Here is a 22,796-nt window from a genome sequence, read left to right as displayed (position 1 = left end):
AAATCTGCTTAGGAAATAAATTTTCTTAGAATTTCTCTTTCCCCTAGTGAATTTACCATACCTACTAAATACTTTCCAAAGGTGGCCACCAATTATCCTATTTGTATAATTGAAACATCAGGCTAACCATTTTAAAATCTTAAAAACTGCTTTCTGCTAAAATTTGTCTAAGATATTAGAAATGAAGGCTCATACTTAATCAGCAGTATACAACCCGTTAAACTATTTAAAGTTTTAAATAGACTTTTTCAAAATTTTTATTTATTTATTTATTTATTTTTGGCTGCACTGGGTCTTTGTTGCTGCGTGCGGGCTTTCTCTAGTTGCAGCAAGCGGGGGCTGCTCTTCATTGCAGTGTGCAGGCTTCTCATTGCGGTGGTTTCTCTTGTTGTGGAGCGCGGGCTCTAGGCACACGGGCTTCAGTAGTTGTGGCTTGAGGGCTCTAGAGCGCAGGCTCAGTAGTTGTGGCGCATGGGCTTAGTTGTTCTGCGGCATGTGGGATCTTCCCAGACCGGGGCTTGAACCCATGTCCCCTGCATTGGCAGGCGGATTCTTAACCACTGTGCCACCAGGGAAATCCTAAACAGCCTTTAAAACAATATTCAACAAAGGCCATCTTTTAACAATCCAAATGGACCTAATGTTTATAAAGACTGCTTCTGTGCTACCCAAATAACTCCCCCTACTAGAGCCATAGCTGGAATTAACTGCTCACACCAATGCCCAACATGCTACTTGACTTACATACGGACTGAAAATGGAATCAAGGGAAAGTGATCCAGGTGTTTCAAGCTAATTTAGCTTAATCTCCGCCGGGAATGGTGTGCGTGTCTACACACACCTGTGTGTACACTCACACTCATGTGCACAAACCAAACTCCTCTAGATTTCATCATTTGAGGTGAGTGACCAGTCCGGCAATATTGCACAGAGGTCCATCACAATACTTCTGCAGAAAAGAACAAACATCAATATAGATACCCTTTATATCATTCATCAGAAAAGACCAATGCTACTATAAAGGTACAAAATCACAAAGCTATATAAACTCTATTTGCATACAAATACCTTTCTGTTGCATTATGTTAGGAATCAAGGTTTTCAGAGTAAGAGGAAATATATACAATTAAAATATAATAGCGAGGGACTTCCCTGGTGGTGCAGTGGTTAAGAATCCGCCTGCCAATGCAGGGGACATGGGTTCGAGCCCTGGGCCGGGAAGATCCCACGTGCCGCGGAGCAACTAAGCCCGTGCGCCACAACTACTGAGCCTGTGCTCTAGAGCCCGCGAGCCACAACTACTGAAGCCTGAGCGCCTAGAGCCCATGCTCCGCAACAAGAGAAGGCACTGCAATGAGAAGCCCACGCACCGTAACGAAGAGTAGCCCCCGCTCGCCGCAACTAGAGAAAGCCCGCATGCAGCAACGAAGACCCAACACAGCCAAAAATAAATAAATAAATAAAAAATTTAAAAATAAAATATTAGCGAGAAACACTGAAATGTTAAAATCGAATAAAAATATCAATATGAACTTATGATCTTAAAAAAGATATGTATTTTATAGGTCTGCCCAGAAAAGGGGACTAGAAAAGGTATAATGTACAGCTCCAACACCCAGATTAGGGTCTCTAATACCCATTAAAAGGAAACAGGAGTCCCTGAGGAAAATGGCTGATTCTAGGCAAAGTGTAAGATGAGCCTAGGACACGATCTTGGGCCAGAAAGCAAGGAAGCTTTCAAAGATGAATACGGTTTTATCAATGGAACACAAAGGATCTGGCTCAAAATAGCTTCCAATGGCCAAAGGTGTGCCAGTTTTAGCATCAAAAAGATGGCCACTACATGCGATGACATGGGTGAACCTCACAGAAAGCCAGACACAAAAAGGGCACACACTATATCTTCCTTTTGTTTTAAGTTCAAGCAGTGAGAGAGTCAGATATAGTGATAGGGGATAGAGTTGGAATAATTGTTACACGGTAGGGAGGGAAAAAGGAGGAGAGTCTGACTAGAAAGCAGCCTTTTCAGGTGCTGGAAATATAGGTGTAAAAATTCATTAAGTTATAAACTTAAGATCTGTACACTTTTTATATATATGTTAAATATTGATTGAAACATATCAGAGCAATAAAAATCTACAATATCCATAATAACACTTAAAAAAGAGAAAGCCAGAAACTCATTGGTCAAATTTAAGGTGGTTGTTAACTCAACTTCTTACCTTGAAAACTGGTAATTAAAGGGAAAGATTGAAATGCTTATCCTGCCTTGCCAGGAGGAACTGTACTTCAAAAGGTACCTAAATGACCCTAGTTGTTGAGGAAGAACTTTATAGGAGAATGTCAGCTAATAATTGTCAAAGGAATGATACTAACAAAAAAAAACTCATCATTTTATAAACATTAATAAAGTTACTGATTAAGGCCAAATTTATCAACTGGTGCTAAAAACCATTAGGTGATGGTTGCACGGTGCCGAAATAACATGACAAAATAACACTACGCAGATTACTTTCTGGTTAAGAAGGGAAAATTAACTATACTATGGAGGGATCAGACAGCCATCATCTGAATTACGGTCAGTCTTAACATTACTAATGGTGGATCAACCAGACATCATGGGTCTCAGAGTGTAATTCTGCAATAGTATTTATGAAATATTCTAGCAAAAAATGCTCCACTGAGCCTTTAGATGAACTTCCAGTTTATGGGACATACAGGGAAAGGGGGACAAATTAAATAAAACTTCAAAGACAAAATCAAAGGTGGGACATTTTTTCAGGACAACTGGTATGGCCCAACAACAAAAGATTGTTCTAGATTAAAAACAGCTTGAGACCTACTCAGATGTGTTATGTGGTCCTGGAACTGATTTGTCGTTTGGACAAATCAGGGGAAGTTTCATGATGAAAATGTATTGACACGGAAAGGTGGAGATGGTTAAATGAAATAAAACTAGGTTGTACAATAGTATGAAAAGTATGATCTCATTTGGGGAAAAATACATATACATATATACAAATAGCAAAATATCTGGAAGAACACAGATAAAGCTCTAAGAATGGTAATCTCTGGGTTATGGGAAGACAGCAGTTTCTTTTTTCTTTTTTTGCTTTTTTATATTTCCTAATTTTTTACAATGTTCATATACTGCTTTTCTATTACTAAAAGGTTACTTTAAATTAAACAAATAATCAGAACCCTTACTCCTGCTAGCAGAGTTGGAGCTTAAAGGTAGTCAGAAGAAAAAGAAAATTGGAAACCAAAGATTGGATTATTGTCCTTATTACCACAAAGTAGTGAAACTTGTTTTTCTATGATTGATAATTTTCCTCTTTTTCATTTTTTTTATTGTGGTAAATTGTACATAAAATTTACCACCTGGTTAAGATGGTAAATTATTAAGTGTACAGTCCAGTGGCATTAAGTACATTCACAGTGTTGTACCACCATTACCACCATCCATCTCCAGAACTTTTTCATCTTTCTCCACTGAAACTCTGTCCTCATTAAATACTAAATTCCCTTTCCCCCTACTCCCCAGCCCTGGCAACCACCATCCTACTTTCTTTCTTTTTTTTTTTTTTTTTTAATGAAAGCTTCTTTCTTTCTTTATTTCTTTTTGGCTGTGTTGGGTCTTCGTTTCTGTGCGAGGGCTTTCTCTAGTTGCGGCGAGCGGGGGCCACTCTTCATCGCGGTGCGCGGGCCTCTCACTGTCGCAGCCTCTCTTGTTGCGGAGCACAGGCTCCAGACGCGCAGGCTCAGTAGTTGTGGCTCACGGGCCCAGTTGCTCCACGGCATGTGGGATCTTCCCAAACCAGGGCTCGAATCCGTGTCCCCTGCATTGGCAGGCAGATTCTCAACCACTGCGCCACCAGGGAAGCCCCATCCTACTTTCTGTCTCTAGGTGCCTCACGTAAGTGGAATCATACAATATTTGTCCTTTTGGATCTGGCTTATTTTACTTAGCATAATGACTTCAAGGTTTATCTATATTGTAGCATGTCAGAACTTTATTCCTTTTAAAGGCTGAATAATAATACTCTGTTAGATGGATAAACCACATTTTGTTTACCTTGACTGATAATTTTAACTTCTTTATTTTTCCAGTTTCAACCCACCTACAGACATTCTCTAAACATTCTTCTGTGAATTCTATGGATGATGACAAATTACAAATTAATTACTTTTTAAATAAGATTCATGGCAGGATAAACCCTGCTTACTGCTTTTGATATCTCCACAGGGCAAGGACTCCTAGGACATCAAGGCCTCTATTGGAATTGCTACTCTGGCTATCCAATTCCTTCTATCCTTCCTGTCTGGGGTGAAAAAGCTACTCCGTTCTTTCTTTAGGGATCACTTTGCTTTTTCAGTGATAAAACCACAAAGATGTGGCTGAAAACATCAATTGTCCGGCTGGTACACACTGGAGAAAAATCAGATACTTTGTAATAGAAAGAAAAGTGGTAAATTACTGCTTCGCCTTGTATTTGGAAGCATCCCTGGGTTCACTGCTGGGATTGCTCCAATCGTCAGCTTCAGGTGTGGTCTTGTAATGGCGCCATGCGGACTTATTAAAAACTGGAAGTCTCTCAAATGATTCACTTGAAAGAGCCTAAGGAAAAACAAAAATAGACACCAAAGGTCCACAGTGTCATCTTGCTCACATGAAATACTAACCCAAATTTTATTATTTAAAACATTAGAAACCTTATTAATACATATTTTTAGAGTTATATTAAAATTACATTTCAGTAATTTACTTAGACTGATCAGGATGAAATTAAAGCTTTTTTAAAGGAATAAAAACATTCACTCATGAAAAACCAGTACTGAAGTACACATGACCAAAACAAAAACTATTTTAGTTCAGTTAATACTGATGTGAGATAGTCAATTGTCTTGACTATATGGTCTTAGACCAAACACTACTGTTCACTGGGCAACTGTTCTCCCAGAGGGCCCTGAAGAAATAGTTTCAGACACAGTAGATTTATAAATATAAGCTCATAAAGTGATATCAAATAGCATATCATTTATATGCATTGGCATCTAAGATAAACACTCAAAATAACTGGTTATCTTATCATATAACATATGACACACTATGCAGCTGTTAAAAGGAAGAGCCAGTTCTGAATGAACTGATGTGGAAAGATCTCCAAGATATATTGGGAAGTAAAAAAAAAGCAAAGTGCTAAAATAATCATTTGTGTGAAAAAAAATCAGATTTCCCCCCATATTTTTATCAATGCAGAATCAACTTCCATGAGGATCCACATGAAACTGGCATCCATGGTCCCCCCTGGGAAAGAGAACCAGGTGGCTCTGGGCCACTGATGGGAGAGACTTAGTTTTCCCTTTTGTAGCTTTAAAATTTTGTACTATGTGCCCATATTACATGTTCAAAAAATACTCCAAATATTCTAGAGTTTAGAAGTAAATAAAAGTCTGACTCCACCAACGAATGAGAAAACTTGTGTTACAGAGAACTTTGTTATTCGATCAGACTTTTAGGTAACCATATTATGAGCACTGAATTCTTGCAACTTTGGGAAAGCCAGCAAGTTGCTAAAGCAAAAGACTGAAAGAATTCAGTTTATGAAAACCTGTCTCCTTTTAGATTAGTCCTTTCAATGGGTACACAGTTTTTTAAAAACTCACAACTTAGAATTATGGTTTTAAAAATCAATATTTAAATTTTTACCTCTCCATGTTTCCTATTTTGCTATATCTGAGCATAAAATCAAGGGTAGGACATAACTTGGTTTTCACGAAAAACTGGAGTAAATCCGAGCTGAATATAGGAGATGATATAGTGCTGTTCTCCATTAGTTATTAGAACTTATAGCTTTAAAAAGTAAAGATGCCTTCATATAACAGAAATAAAATGCAGTACCTTCAAATAAATGACAGCATCAGTACCCACGCCTTCCATAGAATAGAGTTTTAGATCTCCTTGAAAATATCTAGCATACAGACGAGAAATTGGCAAGCCATAACCAAATCCAGCCTATCGAGAAAAGAAAATTAATATGGTGAGACAGGCACAAAATGCTAACACATTGAGTCTGAGGACCATCTGGAAGATTAAAATAAATTCTTGATTCATATTTAAAGCAAATAAATTATTGATCCAAACTTTACAATGATGTATATGCTCATCTATGGCAAACAATCTGTTTTCATCCTGCAAAAATACTTCTCACATGTTTGGAAAAGAACAGAAATACTCCGATTTTTGACTAATGCTTTTTGAACGTTTTAAAGCAAATTGTTAGCATTGTTAAATCCCAAATCAAGCGGGATTTGAACCAAAAACCAAAGTAAACCACATCATTCCAAAGTTCCACTATGATTTCTTTGCTCAATTAAATTGAGTAGCACGGGAGTTGAAATCTAACCGTACCAAGGCTAACACAATGAAAAGAAAGCAATCTCCTAAGAGCTACTTCCTAAGGCTCTGAGAACGCTGCAATATTTTGACATGTGGTAGTCCATCTATTCGTAGAGACAAGAAAACAATTCCAGTACCCTCCTATACCTCTATGTCATAGAACCTTGACTGTCAGTAACAGGTTGTTGGGGGAAGAAAAAAAAAGGTCTCCGATATAGATAAGAACAATTGAGACTAATTTCCAACACTCTGGGGTGGAGGGGAAGGGGCTGTTCCTCAAGCTTCGAGCCCTCTGATTAAGTCCACCGACAGGGTGTCAAAGGATCAATAGGAGTTGTCTGGGAGGACATTTCCGAAAAAGAAATGCGTGTGTCACGGCACAGAGCTGTAACATAGTAAGGTGTATGATGAAGAAGTTAACGTTTCCTAGTAGTACATACCCACACGCCCGCTTAAAAGCTGAGGAGAGCTGACTAACTGGGAGAGATGCTAGTGGAAGCATTTCTTCAAAAGGAGAGCCACCAGGCACACTGGACAAAATACAGACATGGCCAGTGCCAGCTTGACGATAATGAGCTCAATGACCTTGGGCAAACCAGTAACCTCATTTCCTCATCTATAAAATGGGAGGTGGGATGCACATTTTTTAGAGCTCTCTTACTTCACAATTGCTCAGTGTCACTTTAAAAAAACGGTGACATCACAGCTGTCCTCAAGATGCTATTTTGAGACCATAACAGACGATCCATATTCCTTTTAAACAATTGCACAAGGTTCTAGATTTACTTGTAGTGTCTTTTTTTCTTTTGACATTTATTTAAGTAGGTACCAGAAACTAGTCAAGGCAATGGCCTTCAAATTGATCTTTCAAGAATTTTCTTGAGTCCTATGTAAACGACTTCCTCTCTGTTTTCAATATGCAGTGTTAACAAACCCTGTCTAGAATAAATGATGCTAAGTGTTGGATTTTATTCATACATATGAAATATAATCTTACGTGCTTGTCAGTCAGGTACAACTTGAAAATGAAAATTTACACCCTGAACCATTTTGCAGACTGACAGATATGTTGCTGTGCTTAATGACAAAGGGTTCAGTTGTTGTTTGTCAATTAGAAACACTCAGCGGGGGGAAGAAAGTGTGGTCCTACCAGGATCTAAATGCTGCCATGGTAACCAGAGGCTTTCCTCACTTCCTGAAGGTTATTTCCACAGTGAGACAGAAAGGGCTCTGAAAATGCATACGCCACCTATATATTTCCTGCTTATGTTATTTCATATAAAAAATTTAATGTGTTCATAATTTAACACTTTAATTATATAAACAAATTTGGCGGGGGAAGTTCAAAGGCCCTGGGTGATTTGGGCCTCTATGGTATGCAGCGCCAAAGTGCCCAGGGCCAGCTGCAGCCAGACACGCTGTGCTGTTCCCTGCTCACCTGCTATTAAACTTCCACCCCCTCCAAGGGGAGTGCCAGGTGGTAAATGGTGCTCCGGAAGCAGTCTTAAACACAGGGAAATGCTTTTTCTCTGTATTGGGGAGGTAGGTACTCAGCTCTGAGTGTTTCTTAGACACAAATTAGAGAAGAAATCTGAGTCCAAAAGAGTCATAAAGAAAGCAGCAGTGGAATAAAATTCTCCCTCCTTCAAACCATGCGGGAAACATTCAAATGCAACAAGGCTAATGCGACAACCGGGGGAAAGAGCCAGCTCTGTCCCTTCTCGAGTGAATGGTCTTTCCTCTAGCAGCAGTTTCAGAGGCTTACCAGTGGCGCGGCTCTCGTAGGCTCCAGGCTAGGTCTCGGAGCAGTTGAATACATGTAGTTAAAAAGACGATCTATTTTTCGTAGTGGGACCCCACCACCTAGGTCACTTATCTGTAATGTACAAAATGTTAAAAGGAAGAAAAACAAGAAGTCATCAATCTATACTTAGTAGGAGGCAAGGAGTTCATTAAATAAAGTACATACTAGATTACTCTAAACCATGCAAGGGCTTGAACCCCCAATGAAATATGGTCCCTTTGTGAACAGTGTAAAACAAAGGAGGCGGGCAAGTGGGGTTAGGACCCAATAGGCTTGGGTTTGAGATCTTGTTCAGCTCCCTAAAAAATGGGGTTCTAATGAAGTTTAAACGAGGTAGCTTAAGCCAAGGATCAAATGTAGTACTTACAAATAAGACACTCAGTTGTCAGTTCTCTTCCCTTCCCTTTGATTCCTCAATGTTTACACACTATTAAATTAACTGATAATTCAAGTATACGTACAAATAAAGCAGTTACCTTAATGGATAAGTCTTCTTTACCCAGAGTAACAAGGGTTTTAACAGCTGGGTAGCCCTCTTTTCTATCTTCATATAGTTCAACTGTCGCTCTCATTGAGTTCTGAAATCATAGAACCTTTTTTTTTTAGCATGCCACCAACTCACAAACTACAACTTTAAAAAAAGAAACTAGCAAAAGATTACCGATACACAACAATTCTTTTGTGGGGCAAATATCAGTTGGATTTATATGGCACTTTTTTCCCCTCTAAAGAACTTAACTAAACGTGTGTTCAGAACAAGGAAAAATTTCTTGATGCTTTACTTTGTTTTTATCTCGTTTTAGTCTCATCCACCATACTAAATGCTTATTTTCCTTTCCTTCCTGTTTTCTTTTTGTTTTTGCTTTAGGGTATTTAAATTATTCAACTCTTAACCAAGAGGGATGTTTCTATCACGTGTAATGAGGCTGCAGAGGCTTTAAATCCCACTATCAGTCTGCACTTACAGAGCACCCTTCCTCTAAAGAAGGCGGAAAACCTGAGAGGATTCGTGCTTCCCACAAAAATTAATCATTTGGCTGGAAAAAAAAAAAGTAGAAGAAATGTCAGGTGAAAAGAAATTCTGAAAAAGCCACAGCTGTTGAAGAGCAGGTTCACAACTGAATGCCCATCTCAACCTTAAGTGTCACATCAGTAACATAATTTTGGGAAGCAAATCAGCGTAACTGATTTTTCAGGTGTTCGGTTTAGGGTTTTACACATTGGAAGAAATGGAATTTTAGCTCAAATGCCTTGTGCCTGTAATACTGCTACTTACATGCCATTAGCTACTGGTTAATAAAAGCAACAGCTTAAGGTATAGAGAGTCTTTTTTCTTTTGGTCCAGCCCTTCCACATCTTTGCCCCCTGCCTCTGTCAGATCTTCTGAATTTTCTAAATTGACTCAAATGTGTGAAAGTGTTAACGCATCTTTCAGGACTGGAACAACTGCTAATGCACCGACATGGTTAATGTTCAGAAACATAAAGATGCATAAACATGTTTTTATTTTGATCTGGCTACCACCAATAAAGCCTTTGCCAGATTTGGAAACTAAAAAGCATCTCTAAGCTCATATCTGAAGAAAAAACAGTATGGATTTTACATAAAGCCACTAAAGTACAATTCAGCTTCAAAATCAATATGTACTAATATTCATGAAGACTCTACTGTACACAGCAAATTTTCATCTCACAGTGTACAAATTATAAAACCCACAGGGTATCAGAAATAGAATTTTAAAAATGGTTATGCAAAACCTTTTTCTTATGCTAATCTGATGAATCCATTATGCCCTGAATCAAAGTAATTTAAAATGAAGACTTCTTTCCATGTTTTTAAATTCCACTTACCTTGAACAACTCAAATAGCATGTGAAACAGATGTGAGGGCACATAAACTACCTGAATAGGTTTGTCTGGAGCTTTGGCTGAAAACAGAGACAAAACCGTCAATGAGTAAGGATCAAAACTAGAAGAAAGTCAAGAATGTTGTTTGCATCCTTTCTTCCAAGTACATAAAAAAGAACTCTACAAAAGGCCAGCGTAGGCTTCCAACTCTAAAGGCGGGGCTGAGCAAAAGCATGTGTTTTGAAGTCCAACAAACTTGGGGTGAAATCCAGTTCCTTCACTTACCAGCTATGTGACCTTGGGCAAATTTCTCTTTGGAACTTAGCTGAGCAAAACTGGAATATCATCACCTATGTCCTAATGTTCAGAGCATTACATAAGGTCATCCAAATATCACTTGGTGTTTCTCAAAATGGGGGACACCCTCCACCCCCTCCACCACCACCACTGACCCCAGTGGTCAGCCAGGGGAATGTGAAGCCACAGAGGTAGAGGGGTACATTCTCTTGGAGACTTGGACTAAACAGTAATGTTAAGTTCTGTTAAATTATGACAAACAAGGCATACTACTCGCAGCTAGCAGACCAACTCCCAGAGACCTACAGTCCTTTCTCCTTGTGTCAGGGATCTTCTGAGGAAAATCCGAGAAACCCCGAATCCCAGAGTAAGATATAGAGTAGATAATAGAAAATTTAGGCTTTCCTCCTCCTCGTGACCTGAGATCATTAAGAGACCAAAACTATGTAAGCTTTCTCAAGTAGAACACCCATGTTATGATTTCAATCTAACTACTTCCTCTAATAAAGTAAGTAATTAACAGTAATATAAAGGAGAGCAATCATTTGTTTGCTTCTTAGCAGTTTACAAAGAGCTTGCACATACATTACCCAAATGAACTCTCATGACAATACTGTGTGGCTCATAGGGTGGGTGGCTGGGGACACAGGCTTTGCCGAGGTTATGTGACTTGCCTGCCATAATGGAGGAGGCCTGGAACTGGACACCTGAACCAAGAGTTTTTGATTCTAAATCTTGAACCTTTTGATGATCAGTTATCTTTTAAACAATTAAGTAATATATACAGCAATATCCCCTTGTCCATGGTCTCGCTTTCTGCAGTTTCTGTTACCCATGGTCAAACGAGGTTCGAAAATATTAAATGGAAACTTCTAGAAACAAACAATTCATAAGTTCTGAGTAGTGTGATGAAATCTCATGCCTTCCTGATCCGTCCTGCTCAGGACGTCAATCATCCCTTTGTCCAATAGATCCCGCCCATTAGACACTTAGTAGCCACCTTGCTTATCAGATCACTGTCACAGTATTGTAGTGCTTATGTTCAAGTAACACTTATTTTATTTAATAGTGGCCCCAAAGTGCAAGAGTGATGCTGGCAATCAAAACTACAATGAGGTATCACCTCACACCGGTCAGAATGGCCATCATCAAAAAATCTACAACAATAGATGCTAGAGTGGGTGTGGAGAAAAGGGAACCCTCATGCACTGTTGGTGGGAATGTAAACTGGTACAGCCACTATGGATAACAATATGGAGGTTCCTTAAAAAACTAAAAATAGAGCTACCATATGATACTGCAATCCCACTCCTGGGCATATATCCTGAGAAAACCATAATTCGAGAGATACATGCACCCCACTGTTCACTGCAGCACTATTTACAATAACCAAGACATGGAAGCAACCTAATGTCCATCGACAGAGGAATGGATAAAGAAGATGTGGTGTGTGTATACATACACACACACACACACACACACACACACACACACACACACACACAGGAATATTACTCAGCCATAAAAAAGAATGAAATAATGCCATTTGCAGCTACATGGATGGACCTAGAGATTATCAAACTAAGTGAAGTCGGACAGAACAAAAACAAATACCATATGATATCACTTATATGTGGAATCTAAAATACGATACGAATCAACATATCTACGAAACAAAAACAGACTCACAGATATAGAGAACAGACTTGTGGTTGCCAAGGGGGAGGAGGGGTAGGGAAGGGAAGGAATGGGAGTTTGAGACTAGCAGATGTAAACTATTATATATAGGATGGATAAACAACAAGGTCCTACTGTATAGCACAGAGAACTATATTCAATATCTTGTGATAAACCATAATGGAAAAGAATATTAAAAAAAGAATGTCTATATATGTATAACTGAATCACTTTCTGTGCAGCAGAAATTAACACATTATAAATCAACTATATTCAATAAAAAATATTAAAACTAAAAAAAGTTTTTGACTTTTATTATCAGTTCCTATGGATTCTCAGCATGTGAAATTCTATTTTATCTAATATTACATATTGCTTCATATATATACACATGTATAACAATCAATTTGCTGTACACTTGAAACTAACACATTATATACCAACCATATTTCTATAAAAATTAAAAAAATAAAGTGGGTTCCCTGTAGAAAAAATAAAAAAGGTGAACACTGATTGTGTTGGTAACATAACCAGGTAAATATTGCTCACTGCAGATCGGCCACAGGAATGGACCAGGATGACATTTCTTTCCCTATGAGTCCAATGTGTCATGAGTCATGTGTCACTTGAAGGAGAATATTACCAGCCTTAAGGTGAAATGGATTCACTTTATCCACCTCCAACTGCTCAAAATCATGTTACCTTTTTAGGTTGCCGAATATTTGGACCATGTCTTTCTGATACTCCTCTTCTTGGGTAACTGGACAAGAGACATATGCTTTCCTCGCCACATCACTGAGATCTTCCAGCCTCTTTTCTATTGCATGGGATCCATTCCATTCTTTAAGATTTTTCAAATTAGAATCGACTGCTTTCCAAACATGCTGCACAGCCATCATCCTCAAATTGTTTTTGATTGAAGTTCTAGAATATTTTTTGCTATTTCTTATACCTACATTATACACACCATTAGGTCAGTCACGTAAACTACCTCAGAAAGCTATGCATGGGAAATACATTTCTCAGTCCTTATACCTCTGATTCACTTGATTGGAGGTTTCACCAGGTACAGAATTTGGATTTGAAATCATTTTCTTTCAGTATTTAGAAAGGCAGGGGGAGGGACTTCCCTGGTGGCGCAGTGGTTAAGAATCCGGCTGCCAGTGCAGGGGACACGGGTTCGAGCCCTGGTCTGGGAGGATCCCACATGCTGCAGAGCAACTAAGCCCATGTGCCACAACTACTGAGCCTGTGCTCTAGAGCCCGCGAGCCACAACTACTGAGCCTGCGCGCCACAACTACTGAAGCCCACGTGCCTGGAGCCCGTGCTCCGCAACAGGAGAAGCCACTGCAGTGAGAAGCCCGTGCACCACAACGAAGACCCAACACAGCCAAAAAAAAAAAAAAAAAAAAGGCAGGGGGAGAGGGGTCTTCTGACCATGACAGCACAGCTGAGAAGTTTAATGCCAGTCAGGTTTTCATTCATGCTGCTGGTTTTTCGCCCGAGGTCTGATACATCTTGGTTCTAAAATTCTTGTTGAAGAATGAGGAACTGGATTATTTGTTTGAGGGAGCTGGTGTTGACTTCCCCCTGCGGCTCTCTCCTAAGTGGGAAGGCTGACTTGGAGCTCTGTGTACCTGGTCAAGACTTTTCCACTGGCTTTAGGATGAGCAGACAGCAAGCTGGCCTCTGACCAGAGGGTCCCCCAAATGCCTGAGTGAAGAGGGCTTTACTTTTGGGATGATGACACTCACATGAACAGCCCTAGTTTTTCCCAGGTTCTTGAAGAAACTACTTTGATTTTGATTTTTGCCCAGGGGAAAATGCTCGTGGATGTTGGCAGGCAGAGCACAGCCAGAGTCAAGCTGCTCCCCATCACCCATCCTTACTCCACCTGAGACCAGCTTTCAATCAACCCCCATCTTTTACCTTCCCTATCCAGTCCCTGACACCTGCCAGCTCTGCCCTTGGAGTCCCTCCAGGATCATCTGATGCCATTTCTGCTGCAGCCTCCTCTTTCGTGGCTTCTTCTGCTCTGTCCCATTAATCAGCCAGTGTACTTCTATCTCGGTAACCTTTGGCAGGAGGTGGGATCAATGGCCCACTGACGAGTCCCCCTGGTTTCTTTGCTGTTTTTCTTTGTATTCCTTTACTGTCTTTTTAATGGAGCCCTAGGAGCACACTGAATGCTTAGTCTATGTTGTACCGAAAGGCATGATTAGTTATATAAATAACCTTATGAAGTCAACCTTTTCACTCCAGATCTCAGGGAACTTAAAATACCTTTGATAGCTTTGTTTTGTTTTTTTTTTTTTCAGTTCAATCAGCATTCTCTAGGAGCCATCTGACGGCTTGCTCAATTACTTGTACTTTTCTTTGAGAACATAATAGTTTAGATGTCTTTCCTTCTTTTTATTTTTTTAAAATTATTTATTTATTTATTTTAAAACTAAATTTATTTATTTGGCTGCGTTGGGTCTTCGTTGCTGCGCACAGGCTTTGCTCTAGTTGTGGTGAGTGTTGTTGCAGTGCACGGGCTTCTCATTTGTGGTGGCTTCTCTTGTTGTGGAGCACGGGCTGTAGGCACGTGGGCTTCAGCAGTTGTGGCACGCGAGCTCAGTAGTTGTGGCGCACGGGCTCTAGAGCGCAGGCGCAGTAGTTGTGGTGCACGGGCTTATTTGCTCCGCAGCATATGGGATACTCCCAGACCAGGGCTTGAACCCGTGTCCCCTGCATTGGCAGGCGGATTCCTAACCACTGCACCACCAGGGAAGTCCCTTTCTTTCCTTTTAAAACCATGTCAAATGTTTTTGTCCATGACTCTTCCCTAATCCTGGGTCGAGGGGCTTTTACATAGTAGACCCTTAATAGATGTTAGCTGGCTTTCTAAAATAAGACATAAATGGAATATGAATTTTCCATCTAAGGGTACATTTTAAAAAGTCAATGGAAAAATGGCCCAGGTTTTTCATGCTCAAGACTCAAGAAATAATAAAGTCTCTATTTGCACAGTCATTGCTCCAAATGCCATTAGTTGAAATGACATTTAATAAATGCCAAAAGAACTCTACATAAGATATAAAGAGTTTTATCTTCAGACAGTTCTCCTATAAGCATGAAAAAAAAATGGTGGCTAAGCAGAAAAAATTCATTTAAGAGAAATATAAGAGAAGCTTGATCCACAGTTGGTTGAACCCATGGATGCAGAAGCCTTAGATATGGAGGGCTGACTATACTATGCCATTTTATATAAGGGACTTCAGCGTCCATGGATTTAGGAATTCCCGGGGGTTCCTGGAACCAATCACCTGCAGACACCAAGGGAGGGCTGTATATTAATAGGAATTTAACACATTTGGGCCTCCAGTGTTCCATTTCTAAAATGAGCACTGTACATATTTCACTGGGTTAACATAAGGGTTAAATGAGATAATAGTGATAAACTAGTTTACATAGAACCTGCCACATAGTAAGCCGTCAATAAATGTTGGCTATTACCACTACTAAAAAATTAATTCCGACAGTGTTAGCAGAGCTACTAGTAATGGCTTTTTTATTCTTGTGTAGAACCACCTGACTAAAAATATCCACAAAAGTATCCAATATGAGAAAACTAGAGGTCAAAGACCCCAGGATAGATGCATACCTTTTCTACGAACCCTCTTATAACAAAATTTACATAGTGTGAACTGAAATCTTTACTTTTCCAACCAAACCTAAAGCTATAAATCAACCTCTTGACAGGAAAGACTGATCTAGAAATGGTGAAAAAATGCAAGTGTGGCAACCATACGTCTTATCTCTCCCAAGTCAACCCTGACTTCCAGTAGCCACCCTTTATTAAATTTCCAGCACGTGCCTGGTGTTCTGCTTGAGGCCTTAGAAACATTATCCTTTTATCACCTCACAAGGAGAGCTTACAGATGAAGAAGCTGGGTGTCAGCAGCGGCAAAGTGACTTGTCTCCTAAGTGTCAAAATCCAGATTTCCACCACCTGGCTGGCTACAAAGTTCACCTCTTTCCTCTAAGCCATGTTGCCTTACCATACGGATGCCGAAGATGTAAGGTAAAAATGTTTATTTGCTTAATGCTTTGGCAACTGATTTCTCAAGAGAATGAGAATGTTGAGAACAAGCACGGTAGAATGGCTACCCATCTTTGGAGCAACCCACATGGGTTGCCGTGGGTAGCTAATCGGAAATATTTGAAACCTGATGTAAGGTAAATAAAATTCTGTTGTTTTTAATCTTCCTGTGAAATGTGTTACCAAAAGAATAAAAAAGAAGTTTACTACAGCTAGCTTCCAATATTCAGAATGCTAGTGATGACTGTAAATACTGATGGTGTTCACACAGTATGTTCTGCATAATCCTATTTACTACTTTCTCAGGGGTCTGCATTGGGAAAGAAAAAAATCAAAAATTCAGAGAAAGAGATCATAGGGCAAACTCACAGAACTTAAATTCTCAGCTAGCAACAAACTGTTCTTTGGGATTCATGGCAGCCTCATTCCTCTGAAGTGCAGAGCACAGGGCGCAAGCGTGATCAGTGACTACTGTTAAACGAACCCACTGGGGAATGGAAGCATCCTGAAAGGGGATGCTATGCTAGTTCACACAGGCTCTGAAAATGAGCCCACACGATCTGGATCTGACTCCTCGCTGGAAAACAGAGTCACACACACTCTCTCTCTGTGACAAAGCCCGTGTCTGCTTAAGGCGTTCAGGACCAACCTCTGACCTCCGTCTCTAACACGGAGCTTGTTAGAGCTCAAGTGCAGTGCTTAACTGCACTCACAAAGAGCTTTGGCATTCAAGAAATAACAAATAGAAATCGTAAATACATCCCCCAAAGCAACAGGAAACTAGAGGCTACCTATAACCACCATTTCTCTTAGTGATGGGAAAAGGGGCTTCAAAAATCATGCATGAGACAGTGCCAAAAATGGTTGGAAAGCTTCTCCCCTGGTGGGGTGCACTGCCCGTTGTGACAGCCTCGCTGGGAAGGAACGTGCTGACCTGGCTGGCACCCGGGAATCAGCAAGACCAGGCTGGCTGCTCTGGCCTTCAGAGTGAGTGAGGCTACCATTCATGCAAATGAGCAATTAATTACTACCGGTGAGTTTAAGTTCCATGTTTGACAGATAGAAATCGGGACAGTGAGGTCAGGCTCCGCCTAGCCAGTAGGAAGAAACAGAATATTAAGATGCTTCTACTCAGGAATACTCAAGCAAAATCCACTTGGTGCTAGAGGTATATTTCTTCAAAATAGGGGTGCAACTCTTCTCAGAGAACCCAACAGACTTAGAAAGTGGCATTGATTCCACACCTCCTAGTAGAATGTAGGGGCAGTTGTCCTATGACGGCAGCCTGAAGTCTTCACATTTTGAACTCATTATAAGAGAAATCGATTTTTGGAATATTTTTGAGAGGGAATGTGGTTTATCTTTAATGCCATACCCTAAGACCCCATACCCTAAGACTCAGTCGTTCCACACTTCTAAGAATCTAGCCTACAGAAATACTTCCACACGTTCATAGGTTTTCCCACGCTCCAAATACACACACACACACACACACACACACACACATATACACACACACACACACACACACACACACACCCCTTCATGCCTCATTATATGGAATTTGGGAAAATCAGAAATCCTAAATGTCCACCCAATGGGAAACGATTAAATAAATTATGATAATCTACACTATGGAAAATCTCTAAATGACACTAATACATGCAAAGATCTTTAAGGTGAAGTGAAATACACAAGTTAAAGAACATGTATGGTTTTAGCCTCATTTATGTAAAAAACAAAACTCTGTATGGGAGCAGAGTAGTGGGGACTTTCACTTTTTACTCTATATTTATGTTTGTATTTTTAGAGATAAGTATGTCTCTTTCATAACTTACAAATAAAAAGTAAAAGTAACATGTAAATATAGTTTCACACAACTAATATAAACATTAGCTAAAACCCCACTATCCAGAGAGCTGTTGTTTGTATTTTGGTGGTATAAATCCTTTAACGTATTATCCAATGAACTTGCACTATTACAAACTTTTATAGCCTGTGGTTAAAAACTCAACTTTTCTCAAACATTAAATATTCTTTAAAGCATTGTTTTGAATGGTTGCATAGTATTCTATCTTATGGGTATACCAGAATTTATTTAAATAATTCCCTATTGTGGAAAATTTGGGTTGTTTTCTAATTTTTCTCTATAAGAAAACTACTCTGATCATCATTCTTATACATATATCTGTGCACATCTCTATTTTCTTTTTTTTTTTAAACATCTTCATTGGAGTATAATTGCTTTACAATGCTGTGTTAGTTTCTGCTTTACAACAAAGTGCATCAGATATACGTATACATATATCCCCATATCTCCTCCCTCTTGCGTCTCCCTCCCACCCACCCTCCCTATCCCTCCCACCCTCTCTATCCCTCCCTCCCACCCTCCCTATCCCACCCCTCTAGGTGGTCACAAAGCACAGAGCTGATCTCCCTGTGCTACGTGGCTGCTTCCCACTAGCTATCTATTTTACATTTGGTAGTGCATATATGTCCATGCCACTCTCTCACTTTGTCCCAGCTTACCCTTCCCCCTCCCCGTGTCCTCAAGTCCATTCTCTACGTCTGCGTCTTTATTCTTTTTTTTTTAAGTATTGGTTCTTGACAGATTTAAAAAAATTTTTTAATGACTTTTGCATATTTTTTATTTATTTGTTTTTATTTTTTGGCACTCCGAGGGGCATGCGGGATCTTAGTTCCCCGACCAGGGATCGAACCCGTGCCCCCTGCAATGGAAGCGCAGAGTCTTAACCACTGGACCACCAGGGAAGTCCCTCTATTTTCTCTTAATAAATTTTCTGAAGTTTATTTACTGGACCAGAGAATATAACCATTATTACTTTAACTTACTGGGCCAAAGAGAAAGAACATTGTTAGCCTTTTTTTTTTTAAAGAAAGGCTACACCAATTTAAACGTATATCAGAAATGTGTAAATTTGAGGGACAGAGTATTTTTCTGGGCAGCAATTCAAAGCATTAAAATGTTTTAATCACTGCCACTTTGAAAGACAAAAATGGCATTCCTCTATGTTTTTCTTTGTACTTCTTTGATTAGTAAACACTTTTCCACATGTTTATTGACTGTTTGCACTGGTTATTTTGAGAACTGCTTATTTACATCTCTGTGCATCTTCTACCTTGATTACTTCTGTTCCAAGAGCTTGGAGTTCTAATAGATAACACATTCCTGTACAAAAACTCACTGACCAGAGATATAAAAAAGGTTTTAAAAACACAGAAAGATGAAAAAGCAGCACAATTTTACGATCTCACTGAAATATAGCTCAGGTATAATCAGTTTTTTAGTCAGCTTCTTTGCATTTAAGGTTGAAATTATTTTTCTTTTACCATTGAATTCTTCAACTTCCAGCTCTGGAGCTACCAGATAATACTGTTCACAAAGCATCTTGGCAGTTTCATATGCATCTGCAAAGAGAGAAAAAAGTTTGGCTGCTGCACTAACAGCATGGACTCAGACAGACAGACTCAATACAATAAAGAAACAAGGACAATCTGTAACCTGACAGATTTAGAATTAATCAACTACTGCCTTAAAAAACAGCCTTTTTTGGCTACAGTAGAATTACAATAACTGAACCGAGATTTCTCTTTTAGTTTTAATGACCACAACAATATCAAAATACTGCACTAATGACGACATAGCCAGCTTTATAGTAAACATGGCTTTAACTTTTAAATATTCCTAAGAGGCATTTTTCATGAAAAATGCCTCTTAACTCAAGACAATACTTCTGAACAGCATGCAACCTGACTAAACTGGACCAAAAAGATATTTGCTGTAATTTCAAAAATAATAATGGCAACCATCTTAAGATTTGCCAATTATTTGTAAATTAAACATCAACAAGTATTTGCTAAGTGAACGGGTTTCCATGAGCCACACAATTTAAGTTATTGGAGACACTACTCTTGCTTTGAAATGTCCTCTAAATCAAATATACTTCAATAAAATAAAAAAAATTTTTAAATGTCCTTTAAGTTAGTTAAAGGTAACAGGTTGGGGCTGTTATTTTATCAGAGTCTGAGGAGCAACAGTTTGCTTTTGAAAGGAAAAAAAAAAAGGACAAAGGGTAAGAGGATCAGAGCCATTACAGAGATGAATGGAAGAGAGAATTCAGGAAGGTACATCCAAAAGATGGGGAACAAATTCAGAAAGCTACAGTGCATTATTTTACACTGCATGTGTGCTTTTCTCTTGAACTGTAAGCAATTTGAGGTCAGGGTTTCTGTCTTACACTTGTTTTATAACTCACATAGAACTTATTTCATGCCTGTTAGCTAGTCAATAAATATTCCTTGGTTTGATAAATTTTAAACCTTTTGATAATCTACTTTTTTTAAAAAACAGCTTTATTGAGATACAATTCTCACACCATACAAATCATCCATTTAAAGCGCACATACAATTCAGTGATTTTTAGTGTATTCGCAGAGTTGTGCATCCATCACCACAATTAATTTTACATTTTTCATCACCCCCAAAAGAAACTCCATAACCATGAACAGTCACTACCCCTGCATCCAGCCCTAGGCAACCACAGATCTACTCTGTCTCTATAGGTTTGCTATCCTGGACATTTCATATAAATGGAACCATACAATATGTGGCCTTTTGTGACTGGTTTCTTTCACTTAGCATAATGTTTTCAAGGGTCATCCATGTTGTAGCATGCATCAGTACTTCATTCCTTTTTATTACTGAATTAATATTGTATTATGCAAATATGTCACATTTTGTCTATTCATTTATCCATCAACAGACATTTGGATTGTTTCCACTTTTGGGATATTACAAATGAACGTTCACATGTTCATTCATGTTGCTATGAACATTCATGTCCAAGTTGTTTTAGTGAAGATGTGTTTTCATTTCTCTTGGGTATAGACCTAGGAGAGAAAAACTGCTTGATCATACAGCAGCTGTATGTTCAAACGTTTGAAGAACAGCCAGACTGTCTTCCAAAGTGAGGAGATTTTTTAAGTTCCACCTTTACAATTTCTAAAGATCAGATATTCAAATTACTTTAAAATGCTTCATGATTGCATTTGCAATGTCCTCAAGTGTATATCAGCTCTTTGGAGACAGGCTCGTACTTCTTTTATATTCCCCACGTCAGTACTGTGCATAGAGTAGATACTTAAGATTCAAGCGGTAAGAGGAGAGAGGGAAAGAAGGAAGAAAGGGGGAAAAGTAAGCCTGACAGAATTTAAATACATTAAAAATTGACAATGTCAATCTAAAATAATACAAAAGATAAGATTAAGGTATGTTCAGACTATAAGGTTTGGTTCATTTCCCTCCTATTGCTACTAAATTTAAATTTTACATAATATTTGACCTCAGAGAAAAAATTCTCATTTTATTAAACTTTTAGAATTAAACCACTATAGGGACTTCCCTGGTGGTGCAGTGGTTAAGAATCCGCCTGCCAATGCAGGGGACGTGGGTTCAAACCCTGGTCCGGGAAGATTCCACATGCCGCGGAGCAACTAAGCCCGTGTGCCACAACTACGGAGCCTGTGCTCTAGAGCCTGCGAGCCACAACTACTGAGCCCACGTGGCACAGCTACTGAAGCCCGCGCACCTAAAGCCCGTGCTCCACAACAAGAGAAGCCACCACAATGAGAAGCCCGTGCACCGCAACAAACAGTAGCCCCCGCTTGCTGCAATTAGAGAAAGCCCACACGGAGCAACAAAGACCCAATACAGCCAAAGATAAATAAATAAATAAATTCATATTAAAAAAAGAGAATTAAACCACTATAAAGAACCACAGATAGAGACATCAGAATCTCTCTGACAAGATGAAATAATGAAGGATAGCCAAAGGAAACATTAGCAAGAGGAGAAAAAAATTTAAAAAGAGTTGATCGGTGTGAAAATAGACATCAAAGTGGACTGTATTTAAATCCTAACAAAGAAAATTACAATTTAGAATTACATTAAGTTTGCAAGTTTTTTTCATAGGGTATAATAAAACTCATCAAACATCTGTACAGTTCTTTTGGAAAAAGAAATCAAGATTCACTCTTTGTGCTGTGGCTACACCACCAAACAATGCTACATCTCCACCTAGCGACACAACAGCACAAAGCTGACCAAGAACTCCCAACACTTAAACCAATAAATACTGAAATCTAAAAATGATGCTTCGTTATCCATATACAATGCCAGTACATCTCCACAAAACAACTCCTCCAAGGATAGAACACCTTTAAAGATGTTTAAACTGCTCTTCCATTCACCATAAAACAGGAGACGAGCCCAACTCCACTAAATGTGCTAGTTCCTCATGGCATTAGCTTGCTCAATAGCATGAGATTACAACAGCATTATTAAGAAAAAGTATGACACAAATGTAACATGTGGAAGATAGTAGAGTCCAGATAGATGCAGCCAACTTGAAACTCAAAGACTCAGTATGGTTCCTGAAACCACATGAATAAGAATTTTTCAAGCATTACCACAAATTACAGTGTATCAATGCTGTAATTAACAACTGCATTATGATCCTTGAAAAACTCAAGACATGACAATGAGACTCACATATACCAGCCAGCCAAAAGTCCTTTGGGGGAAGTACTGGTAAAAGCTATATTCATATGCATCTCTATAAATTCCCGTGGCACATCATAATGCCTTGGGCACAATACACACCCAG

The 22,796-nt window shown here is 39.1% G+C and overlaps 1 protein-coding gene and 1 long non-coding RNA gene across 3 annotated transcripts in view; one reads left to right on the top strand and one right to left on the bottom strand.

Moving 5' to 3' along the window:
* LOC309653016 overlaps positions 1-22,796 on the top strand; it is a 633,104-nt gene that overhangs the window by 357,929 nt on the left and 252,379 nt on the right. The gene's annotated exons all lie outside the window — the stretch shown is intronic.
* PDK3 (pyruvate dehydrogenase kinase 3) overlaps positions 1-22,796 on the bottom strand; it is a 76,767-nt gene that overhangs the window by 11,235 nt on the left and 42,736 nt on the right. The window contains exons 6-11 of one of the 2 annotated variants that reach the window (XM_082447213.1): positions 19,462-19,539; positions 10,055-10,131; positions 8,681-8,782; positions 8,166-8,276; positions 5,903-6,016; positions 4,479-4,618 (exon numbers count right to left, since the gene is read on the bottom strand). In XM_082447213.1, coding sequence (XP_082303339.1) covers positions 4,479-4,618; positions 5,903-6,016; positions 8,166-8,276; positions 8,681-8,782; positions 10,055-10,131; positions 19,462-19,539 — 622 coding nt within the window. The remainder of the gene's footprint in view (positions 1-4,478; positions 4,619-5,902; positions 6,017-8,165; positions 8,277-8,680; positions 8,783-10,054; positions 10,132-19,461; positions 19,540-22,796) is intronic. The other variant, XM_082447214.1, reaches the window with a different exon arrangement.

The sequence above is a fragment of the Balaenoptera physalus genome (assembly GCF_965194825.1).
Source record: "Balaenoptera physalus genome assembly, chromosome: X".
Classification (NCBI taxonomy): Eukaryota; Metazoa; Chordata; class Mammalia; order Artiodactyla; family Balaenopteridae; genus Balaenoptera; species Balaenoptera physalus.
The sequence above is the reverse complement of the archived record's forward strand: the minus strand, read 5'-3'. Positions and strand labels throughout refer to the sequence as shown.